Source organism: Nuphar pumila, chromosome 5 (assembly GCF_984573655.1).
Source record: "Nuphar pumila chromosome 5, dmNupPumi1.hap1.1, whole genome shotgun sequence".
In the NCBI taxonomy this organism is placed as follows: domain Eukaryota; kingdom Viridiplantae; phylum Streptophyta; class Magnoliopsida; order Nymphaeales; family Nymphaeaceae; genus Nuphar; species Nuphar pumila.
Window position 1 is genome coordinate 106495272 of NC_143253.1, and position 12572 is coordinate 106507843.

The 12572-nt window shown below is 36.1% G+C and overlaps 1 protein-coding gene across 2 annotated transcripts in view; it reads left to right on the forward strand.

Moving 5' to 3' along the window:
* The first annotated feature begins 6334 nt into the window (after positions 1–6334).
* LOC149838022 (ACT domain-containing protein ACR12-like) overlaps positions 6335–12572 on the forward strand; it is a 41396-nt gene continuing 35158 nt past the window's right edge. For both annotated transcript variants that reach the window (XM_090007563.1, XM_090007564.1), the window contains exon 1: positions 6335–6530. In XM_090007563.1, coding sequence (XP_089863689.1) covers positions 6364–6530 — 167 coding nt within the window. In that variant the 5' untranslated portion in view covers positions 6335–6363. The remainder of the gene's footprint in view (positions 6531–12572) is intronic.

Below are 12572 nucleotides of genomic sequence, written 5' to 3' on the forward strand. Positions count from 1 at the left end.
TTGGTTGAGATGAGTCAAATGAGAGAGGGTGATTGTGCTTGGAATTCTAACCTACTCCATCTCTGGCTAATTAGTCTAATTGAATTCTAATTCAACTAAAAAAGTCTTAAATGTGGCGCCACCAAGGCAGACCCATATTTGGTTTTTAAAACTTTTAATTAGAGGTTAAAATAAGGTTTAAAATGCTAAGGTGAAAACAGACTTTTAAAAACCAATTTTGAGTCTTAAATAAAGTTCTAAAATTTGAAATTTAATTGTTTGAAAGATAAATGAATAAGTTTTTGAAAGATTTTTTAAAAAAATGAAGTCAGGGTTAGAGTCCTAATCCAACTGAAACTCTATAACAGAGTCCTAATCTTACTAAAACTCTAAGATGTTGACTTCTTTCGAAAGATTTTGAAAGTTTTTGAAATATTTTCTTGAAAACAAGTAAAAATACCAATAAAATATAGAGGCATGATTTGACTGAAATCTGAAATAGAGTCCTAGTCTGACTGAAACTCTAAAATTTTGACCAAAATGAAAGATTTTGATAGATTTTATTGAAAATAAGTAAAAATAGAGGTGGAAGATAGAGTCCTAGTTCGACTGAAACTCTATGATAGAGTCCTAGTTTGACTGAAACGCAAAATTTTTTGCCTTTTTGAAAGTCAGATGAGAAGATTTTTGAAAATGAGTGAAAACATGAATAAAAGATAAAATCGTGATAGAGTTCTAATCCGACTGAAACTTTGTGATAGAGTCCTAGTCTGATTGAAACTTTGAGATTTTGGCCAAAATGAAGGGAATTGACTAGGGATAAGACTTTTACTAATTAAAAAATAAATAGAATTTTGAAGAAGCTCAAAAAGGTAAAAAGATAGAGTCCTGATCTGACTAGGACTCTAAAATTTGAGAATTTTGAGAAATGAAGGAATTCCAAAGTGACACCACCTAGATGGGTCTTATTTGAGAATTGAGATTAGTTAAAAAAATGATTTTAAAATAAATCCAGGTCGCTTTCTAAAGGAAATGTTTTGAAATAAAGATCCTGGGGGTTGGCAAATGACAAAATGTTGATCTAAAATCCAGGTATTTGAAATTGATTTCAAAATAGGGTTTGAAGGTAAATATTGATGATTTAATTTGAGTCAAAATGAGGATTGAATTTTGAAATATTTGAATTTGGGGCAAAATTCGGGCTCTGAATAGCCCTGGCTCAGATGTCGACCCACTGATTTCTCAGAGGATTTAGAGAGCGGGCCCCAGTTGCAAGAGAAAAGGGTTTGTGAGTGAATGTGGAAAATTTGGGGTGTTTACATTGACTCCACCTCGGCTCAGTCGGGTTCAGTTTGACTCTGCCACCTCTATCGATGAACTTACGCATACATGAGAATCACCAGAGATTCATATATTTGTTTGAAGGAAAATTCCTCCAAAACATTTTAGATTTTTTTTAAAAATTTGACACATGCTCCAAGGTAGGGTCTCTTCCTATCAAATGCTTGTAAAGCACGTGACATTTAATATATGTATTTATTTATTTAATTTATGTAAATATTATTTTTAATTATATACACCATTGCGATTTTTTGATGTAAACAATATTTAAAATAAAATGTGTTTGGATATGGATATCTTACGACGGATATGGATATTTTATGAACACTTTTACGAGGAAAATGAGTACTTTACAAAGAAATGAGTGTTTTACAAGATAATGAATATTTTATGAGAAAAAAGAAGTAAATATTTTTATGAAGAAAATAAATAGTTTGGATATTTTACGAAAAAAATAAATGTCTTTCAAAGAAGTAAATATTTTATGAGGGAAACAAATAGTTTGGATATTTTATGAGGAAAATGGATGTCTTTCAAAGAAGTAAATATTTTAAGATAAAATTAACTAGTTTGGATATTTTGCGAGAAAAATGGATGTCTTTCAAAGAAGTAAGCATTTTTACGAAGAAAATGAATAGTTTGGATATTTTATAAAGAAATGAATGTTTTACAAATATTTTTTGAGGGAAAATAAATAGTTTATAAGGAAATGGATATTTCATGAATAATTTACAAGAAAAATAGATATTTTACCAACAAATGATTATTTTCGAATAAAATATTTTTGCATATGTGATACTACGAGGAAATATATTCACGCAACTATTTACATAAAATTTGTGCTCGGATGCAATTATTTATAAAAAATCATGATTTACATGCAATAAATGAATACTTCAATCATATTGCTAGGGTTCGCGAAACCTTACGAGCCATGAATATACATAATTATGCAAAGGCCATTATTATTGAGCATGCATGAATATGGCTCAAAATGAGGCCAAGATTCGAGGAACTTTTGTAATGCAACTTAAATTTTGTGTGGTGTTGTTTTGATTATATGCACGATAAATGTGATGATTCGGATCCGCCTGCACAGGCGAAGTGCTTGTAATGGCCAAAAGTGCCAGAGCAATATTGCAAGATAAAATAATGCATTTATACATACACACTTAAAGGGATCCGCCTTCTTAGGTGAAGTGCTCATATGAGCAAAGGGTGAGCAATATTGAATGAGAGGGAGCATATAACAATATCATAAAATATTGGCTATCCTAAAAGGGTATGTTGACCATCGATGCCTTGGAATGCCCATAAGAGACAAATACAATAATAAAATACTTGCTAAGAAATAAAACATTTAGTTTTTCATTCAGGTCTAGGTCTATCTTAGAGTTGGTAGGTGGTACAAACTTCGATGGATAGTGTTTTTAATAGCCCCCCGAGTGGCAATGACTCAACGTCCATGGTCATCGGAGGTATGAAACATGATCTGCCACATATATATCTTAGGTTGGTAGTTTTCATGGACTTCTGCAGAAGGATATGGTGTATCTTTGTCTGACACACTTTAAAGAAACTTCTCTCAGTCGATGTACCGTTTCCTGATTGGCTATAGTGACCACTTAGTCATATGAGGTATTAAAATACATAGAACAATAATCCTCTGTGTGGTCTCAGCTGTGTCACAATCTTTTTCCTGTGAGTACCTGCTGCAGGAGGTAAATACTGAAACACAAGATCTTCATGTTCATACTATTGCATATCTATTGATTTACTACGATACATGAATGGTATAATATAGATTCACTAAATTTGTGAATACTGTGTTATAAATATTAAATATTATGCTTTTTACCTGAAATTAATAGGATACCTACCAGAAAGTCACAAGTTTGAACCCTTTATTATATTTCAAATGAGTAATAAACAGTAGAAGTGCGAGACAATGCTAGTATTCAGAGCCAAATCTTCTAGATAAGAGGGCCAATTTAGGATATTGTTTGTTTTATTTTGAATCCTAAACATTTTTTAAGTTGTATATATTTTTTAAATCTTTGACATGTAAACAAGCAGTTTTTGCTGTGGTTGTTTGAATGTGATCTCCCACCCATGACTCACCGAGAATCGATCGACCCCAAGGTCCAGAATCTTGAACGCTGTGTTTTTGTTGATTGAAAGTCAAAAATAAAATTTCAAACTTTTACGTAAAATTTTGGGTAAGGGATTTTGGGGCATTACACCTTTTGGATTCTCTTCCCGTTTTGTCATGATAGATAAGCAAGCATCACTTCAACTGCCCATTGTTTCTACAAAGACGTGAAACTAAGTTAAATATGAAAGAATTCTACGCACACACACACACACACACACACACACACACACACACACACATATATATATATATATAACTGAAATATGTAAACCAAGTTTTTCATAGTGTTTTTTTTACTTTTTCTAAAACTTCACAATACAATTGCGATCTAGATGCTTGGTTTTATAGAAAATGACTCTTAAATCATCCGATTACGATGCATAAGATTGATTTTTTAAGGTTTGAAAATCAACAACTCAGAATTTTCATAAACATTGAAGCATACAAAATCATATTTTTTTATCCAATTACCATATTCCAATAATTGATTCCAAGCAAATGGACCACGATGAATGCATATGCAGGGTTAGATTTACAATAAATCTATGAAAATCTTGGTTAATACTAATTTACATATTTTGTAGGTTTACTTGCTTCAATTTTCCTATATATATATATATATATATATATATATATATATATATATATATATATATATATAGAGAGAGAGAGAGAGAGAGAGAGAGAGAGAGAGAGAGAGAGAGAGAGAGAGAGAGTTTTATGGTGAAAGCCACCTGAGAGAGTGAGAGAGGCAAAGGCGTAGGGGGGGCAGGACCAGAATGTAGCCCATTCCTGCCTCCCGAAACAGTTATTTTTTTTTTAAAGCCTAGTCCTAGCCTAGCCCTGATTCCATATGAAATAGATTTTTATCCATTTTTGTAGCCCAACCCTCACTGCAACAAATAGTTTTATTAGTCCATATGAAATAGATTTTTATTAATAATTGTAGCCATTTTTTATTTTTTCTCATTTTTTTTTAAAACAAGATTTTATCAAAAATGAGATCCATGATGCCAGAGAGAGAGAGAGAGAGAGAGAGAGAGAGAGAGAGAGAAGTGGGCGATTATGAAAAACTATGAGAACTGAGGGGTGTCAGCTGGGTTCAAACCCGAGTACTGATCTGATCATTTGACGGGCGCATTCTTACTTGGGTTTGGACTGACCTCAATCGTTCAAATTCATCATCTAAACGGCAGGGATCAACACATGCCAAGGGATGGGATTCTTTTTTTTTCTTGAACCCACCTGGTTTTGATGATGTTCTCTGACAAAGCGAGCAATTTCCAAGTGGGGTCACCGACACCCAAGCCCTTACACAGCCCACCAGACACGACCAGCAAAAGACCTGAACACAGCACACCCAGTTGGAGTCGAACGTGGGATAAAGGGGTCATCACCTCATCTCAGAGTCTGCTACCACTCGGGCGCTCCGGAGCGGGTGTCTTCGAACCCACATGGCTACTCCCGACTCCCGCAAGCTTGCTCACAATGTACAAAAGAGGGGGAGTGTCAGAGGCCTATTTCCTTCAATGGGCCAGCGCGGTGCGACGGTCCTTCCTTACCGCCGCAAGCCTACTCGTCAGCTCGCTTGCTGGTCGCGGAAGCTTGTAATCAGAGTGCAATAGAGCAAGAGAGAATAGAGGGAGAGAAATTGCAATAACAAGAAGCAATCACAATGAGGGTGAACAAAAGAAAGCTCAACGCATTTACTTCATTCACAATTTTGCCTGCAGGCTATTACAGTTCAAGTATACGGGCTGCCCCTTCGGGGCATTGATTCACCTGAACCGGCCAGCTTATATCAGACTCAACAAAAGCAAAACAGACTCTAAGCGCAAATGTACACTATAAGTCGCAAGGGAACAGGGAGAGCATCAAATATAAGAAAGAGTTGCATTAGCTGACGTGTGTACTCTCATCAAACACGTTAAAAAGGAGCGTAAACCGTGAGTGGGTATCGACGTGGCATCGACGCCCATTTGGTGTAGCGCCAAAACAGTCAGCTTGGGCAGTCAGATGCTTTATACCAAAGCATCCCCCAAAAACACCGAAATAACAAAAATATCCCTCACAGGGCAAAGTCCACTTAAAGAACTCGCAACCACGAACTCAACCGAGCCCACGAAGATATCGACCTCAAATGGCTGAGTTGACTATTTGACTAGGCTAGCTTCCTTATCTCTCGAATGACTCACTTGATTCCAAACTAGAATGACTTGCGCTCCATCTATGAGTCAAAGTCAAGCATGATCAGATCCAGCTGTGATCCTCTTGAGTTTGTGAGCGCGGTTCACATTTGTCGATTTTAGGATTGAAAGTCAGGACTGGATGATTTGGATATGAGGTAGTTATATACGAGTTGCGCTCAATTGAGCTCTCAGACTCGGACTTGAGCGATGGATAAGGCTATCAACAGGTCCTCAGATATAGAGCTGCAAATGGTTCGAATCTGGAACGGTTAAATACACCGAGGTTCGAATCAAAATCGAATCTGGAACAGCTCAAGTTTGCAAAACCTTCTTGGATCTGACACATTTGCACCCCTACTCAGATACCTAAAGAAAATCGTAACAGGTCCCAATATAATTCGGATCGGGTTAGAGTTGAATAATATCTGGTCAGTATTGTGTCTCATATCCGGAAGCCTGGAATGCTGCATTTCAATTTGGGTAGGATATACGGAACAAGTCCGACCCGTTGATGGTCATGCCTAATGCCCATTGGCCATGACACACCTCGGTCAACCTGAAGCGTCAAGGGCTTGTTTCCGTCATAAATAGTGAAATGATGTACATAAAAGTACTTTCGTCTCCCAGCGTCACCCATAAATAGGGCGAGGGAATGTTCAGAGCTGAGTGATCGTCTTAAATCTTACTGCGGAAACCACAATGGCCACATCGAATGCCTTCGTTTCCTACGCCTCTCTCCGACGTCTCAGGCCAGTCAGTCCGATCATTCCGTTGAGACTCTCGCACTTCCCTGGTTTCGGAAACCTTAATTTCTCTGATCTCGATCTCAAGCCCGCCAGGATTCGAGTTGATCGATCCATCAGAAGGTAAGAATCTCTTCATTTTTCTTATTCGGATCGATTTGAGTTTTTTTCCCGTCTTCTGATTGCTGGTAGAGATGCGAATCTATTCGTTTTATCTATTGATTTGTTTCTGATTCGGATCCACACTGTCAGGATGCTTATACTGGCTTGTTTTTTCGTTGAAATGACGAGTAGGATAGGGATTTAAATGCTGATTGTTTGTTTCTCGTTTTTAGAATTCCGATAGTGATGACCGTAACATGCAATTGAAATTCCGGTTGTGCCGGTGAAAAATTCGGATATCTGATTTGTGTACACCGCAAATCTATTTCAGTAGCTTCTTATTTGTCAAAATTATTGATTAGTTTGTCGTTTTAGTTATAGATCGTTGGAATTATTGTGTTTTGGAATTTCTAAACTGATGATTGTGGTAGGAAAACATGAATTCTAGTTGCACGTGTAAAATTTTGGCGCGCTGATTTGCATGTGTCCGGTTAGTGATGAATTTGATTTAATAGTTTAGTCTATGAGATAGTAGGAGAGCGGTCTAGTTGTATTCGTGTAAATTTTTGTCCATTGGTTTGTCTGGCATCCAGTTAGTGGTAAATTTGGTTTAGTAGTTCAGCATACAACATTGGTCTAATCTCTCTCCCCCTCTTTCCCCATCTCTGTTAGATTTTGGAGGGTTTCCTTAAAGCTTTTGGATTTTGTGATTTAGTTTACACTAATATGACTTTGTAGGATGACTTCTAAATACTTCTTCTTTCTTAGAAATTCCACAACTCATAGGATTTAGGTCCTGGAATTGAATGAACATTCCATGAAAGCAGTAGTTGTTTTCCCCCACTGTGATCATGCAAAATTTTTCCTCTCGTTCCTCTTTTCTTTTTCTTCGCTTTTTTCTAACCTCTATTTCTCTTTTTAAAAGGGAAAAAGACAAAAAAAGAAGAGAGAAAAAAAAGGAAGAAGAGAAAGGAACTCTTTCGCAAGGTCTCATTTGACCAAAGAAACGTTTTGAAAATCACTCGTCTCCGTTTTAAAATATTTGCGGGAAAATGGAAAGACGAGATTCGCTCATCGGTACGAGGTTCGACCGTTCCTAACGCCTTTACTAGAGGTAATCGAACCAAAGATCAAATTTATGCCTTTTGATTTACTGAAAATATTATCTAAAAATTTATCTTAAGTCTAAAATGCACAAAGAATCATGCTTGTGCAATGCAAATGCAGAAATGTATGCTTTTGAGAAAATAGTTTGGAAATTTGGGATTTTTCAAGTGATTCTGAAATAATTTTGATCAAAGAGTAAATAAATATTTTTTTGAAAGTTGAACCTAACTTAGAACTTGAGATAGATCTGAAAAAATATTTTGAAGTTCTAAGTCTTGAAATAATCAGAGCTGGGAAAATAAATCTTGAATTTGAAAAGAATGAAGAGAAAGGGAGATTTGAAGTTGAGATAGAAAAAAAATGAAGTTTCAAAGTCAAAATGGACTTTGAATTTGAATTTAGATTTTGAAGTAGAGATGAAATTTGAAATGAAATTGAATTTCAGATTTAAAATTCGAAATCAGGATGAAATTTTGGGTTTTAAGAAATCCAAATGGAATTTGAAAATAGAATTGGTTTTGAAATTTGGATTTTTGAGAATGGAATTGGATTCGAAATCTGGAATCCAAGATGAAATTTGAATCCGAAGTCTGAATCCTAAATGAAATCGGATTTGAAGTCTGGAATCCAAAAAATAGAGTTGAATCCGAAATCTAGAATCCTAAATGGAATTGGATCCGAAGTCTGAAACCCAAAATGAAGTTGAATCCAAAATCTGGAATCCTAAATAGAATTGGATTCGAAGTTTGGAACAAAAAATGGAGTTGAATCCAAAATCTGAAATCCTAAATGGAATTGGATCCGAAGTCTAGGATCCAAAATGGAGATCGGATTTGGAAAATTCAAATGAGACTTTGATGGATCTGGATTTTGAAAATCCAGATTTGAATTTAAAACTTAGGGAGAATCGGATTTTGAGATTCAGAATCAATCTCAAGACTTTTGATTTTGAATTTAGAATCAAGACTCAATGAAAAATAAAGGATAAGCTTGATTTAAAGTTTGAGTTTTGAAATAAGAAGATGAATCAGGAATTTCAAAGTTAAATTGAACTTTGAAATTTGATTTGAAATGTTAAATTGAATTTGAAAATTGAGTCCTGAAAATGAATTTGGAATTCTACAGTTGAATTGATCTTTGCATTTTGATTTGAATTGAAAATTGAATTTTGAATATAAAAATGAATTTGAAATTTTCAAAGTCAAATTGGACTTTGAAATTGAACATTAAATTTTTGAAATAAGATAAAATTTGAGAATAGAAAGAAGAATTTTGAATTTACAAGAATTGAAGATTGATTTGAGAAGTGAAGAAGATGGTTGAAAAATTATCACTTTGGACTTTGAAATAATATAAAAAGAATTTTGAAGATATGAAGCAATTCTATCCTAAATGATGAATGAATTAAAAGAATTTGAAATTGGGCTTTGAAAAACATATTTCATTCTTTAAATGAATTGAAATAAGATTGAAGATATAATACATCTCTAACTATGGTCATAAGATGTATTATATAATAATCATATTTAAATTCAAATAAAGAATAAAACATATTTTGGTGCCTCTATAGAGTTTAAAATGAAATTAACTCTCGTGATTGATATGAGATAGTGCCAAACCAAAGATGTAGCAAGGAAGGTCATCCTAATTTTGAAGTGGCTTCACAACAATCACAGATCTTATTGTACTTAGGCTACACTTATATATAACCTGAGATAAAACTAGAACGAGAGGCAAGATACAAGTTGCAACAGTAAGAACACAAGGGAAAAAATTAACGCTGGAGTCTAAAGATGCTGATGCACAATGTATCTAAAGTAAAATGCTCTAACACGTTAATATTCAAAATTGCCTATAGAAGAAGAAAGAAAAGGAAAGAGAAAATGAAAAGGAAAAAAAATGATGCACTTAAATAAAAAAAATACTTACAGTAGTAACTATTTAGCATTTGACTAAACTTATGTATAAATGCACTTAAATAATAAGGAAAAAAAATACTTACAGTAGTAACTGCAGTTAGAGCACGAAGGTTACCAATTAAGGCTGGCTCCCTGGGTAAAAATCTGTCCACCAACGAATTAAGGCAATGAAAGTAGGGAAAGTATTTAAAAGAAACACGAAACATCTGGCTTTATCCTCCAGCAGAAAAATAAATAGCAAAGTTGGAGTTATCAACGCTCCTGTGGCAAGATATGAATTCAACTGGCTTGACAACAATGCCTTGGATATTTTACGAGCTATTAACCGACCTTAGCTCAACCTGGGAACCGCATGTTCTCGCTTGGTTGTAATTCTAGCCTTGATTTAGTATGCTCATAGATGGATCGAACAACAAGGTTTATCTTAGGCTCAGGCAGAGCAGACAAATTTTGAATTTTCAATCACAGTCGTGATTTAGAATTATTCTCTCGTGGGTCTTTCGAACCCAGAATCCCTTTTGATGGTCGAAATGCAAAGGCACAACAAGTCGGTTCCTGCAGATGATGTAACTGGGGCGCGTTGGAGACACCACAGTATTGAATGGAACTGAATCATCCTCAACGATTTTAGAAAAAACCTTGTGGATATTAACCACATTTCCACGCTTTGAGAACACGGTCATGAGTGGATTTTACAGTTTGTTTTCTAGAAGACAATCCTAATACTTCAAAAGAATGACTGATTCTCATGATCCTGTCAGTAAGATAAAGCCTAAAAAAAAAATCTGGAGCGCAGGATGTAGGACATGCATACGCCGAAGATGAGAGGCGATGATCTAACGTTATATAAATACCACAGATGAACAGAGGATCAAGTCTGACACATGATGCAGTGGAAAACAGAAGGTTAAGCTATGTCACAGGGATTCGGCTAGGAGGGTGCCGCACCCGCGTCGACGCGGGTGCGGTCAACCCGATCCTGGGTGCGTTGACCGCACCCAGGATCATTAAGGTCCATTTTTTTTTTTTAAAAATTTGCCCAAATGGGCTTCGATTTTTTTTTTAAAAAAAATTATGCTGACAGTCTGTCAGCTGTCTGTCAGTTGCTGACAGCAGCTGACAGCTGCAAAATTTGAAAAAAAACCCGCCTATTCCCCGACCCCCTTTTATATATATATATATTACATTTTTGCCCCTGCCGCAGCCCCGCACCCGAGTTTTTTGGAAGTGCCGAATCCCCGCACCCGCGCCCGCACCCGCACCCGCACCCATGTGACATAGAGGTTAAGTATAATTTGAAAACCAACATTGGCATAGGAAATTAATAATGAAATGAAAGATTACATGTAATGATCAAACTGAAAATGAGAGAACGATGTAGGAGGCTAATGGATTTATAAGGCGCAGGGCATCCACACCCAATACCGCATGCTGGAGAAGAGATTAGTCTACGAGGATGATTTCCTCCATACGATCCCAATAATGCCGAGTAATCAGAAAATGAAATATGAGGATGCCAACGGATAATGTCCCAAAACCAGGAATCAAATATGAACCGAAATTCAGGGTAAAACATGAAATCAAAAGTTGAAATAAGAAAAAGAAAAGTAGGATCTAATTACCGGGACATATTGGACTAACTAATAATCATCGAATATCTAAAAAAAATGTAATTGAACATTCATTCAACAAGGGGATCGGTCCGATCTTACTGAAATGGGGCAACATACATAAAACAGATAATTCGATATGAGTATCAATAATAAAAACAAGATGATAGAAAAGGGGAAACAGGATATTAAAACAAGAGACGAGACTGGATGTATTAACATTCAAATTTGCTTAAGCGTAAAGAAATAAAAACAAAACAAAACAAAACAAAGAAATATCAGAATAAGGTCATTCCGTTGATGTCGCCATCTAGAAGCCGATTCTATTATATGTAGACCAACATTATAGAGGGGCTTACTAAGAAAAAAGAAAGAAAAAAAAAACTCAGATGTTCATAAAACAAAAAGAAAAGAAGAGTGAATGAAGTTCTTACCGAGGTTCTATCGTGGGATTTGTCCCCTTTAGTCAACTCGGGAGGAAGATCAGAGAAGATACAAGAGAAGGAAAGGGGGGAATGTGAGAGACGCCGACAGAGGAAGGGGTCTTATCTGAATCAGGCTAGGTTGAGGAGAAAGAGGTCTTCCTCTGTGTGCTGCTAAAGGCTCGATCGAGCTTCTTCACCTGCCGAGTAGAAGAAGCTACCTGGAGAGAAAAAAGAGAGAGAGAGAGAGGGAAAGAGGAAGAGGAGAGGAAGCGTATGCCAGAAGGGTGGAGGGGTGAAGGCGATCGTGTAAAAAGAAGAGGGGTGCGGTGGTGAAGAAGCGGTGCCTAAGGGCTTCTCCTGTGCTCATTCTTATAGAGGGGAAGTAAGAATCTGGAAGGATGGCAGTTGGAGATGAGCGGGGGAGGAAGAAGAGGGAGGCGTGATCGGGAGAGATCGAGAGAGCTCGAGGGAGTGAGAGAGAGCGGCCTCTGCGGCTTCTCTCGTAACGGAAGGCCGTTAGGCCCATTTCGAAGGAAGTCCCTCACGTTTTTCCGAATTTTCAGAAAAAGGGTTTTTCAAAAAGGGTTTTAGCTAAAAGGGGTTTCAGAAAAGGCGAGCAAACTAATTTTCCAAAATTTTTGAAGGAAAAACCCGAAAATGTAAGGAAAATGTGAGGATTTTAACAAGCGGGACCCAATTGAGGTTTTTGAAACATTTTTACAAAATTTTTGTTTTAAGACTTTAAGATTTTTCTAAAATGAGTTTTTTTGGAAAATACTGGGTTAAATTGGGAATCGAGTTTCACAAATGGATGTGGGTCCAAATTTTTTGATAAAACATTAGAATTCAGATCTCAAATCGAGATCGGACCCTGAAGTGAGAAAAACCTCTGAGAAAATATGGAGAAATTGATTTTTTTGAAGAATAGGAGATCCGAGATCAGAATTGGATCCGGATATCCGATTTGGATCCAAGATTGGGTCAGATAGGGAAATTGAATCT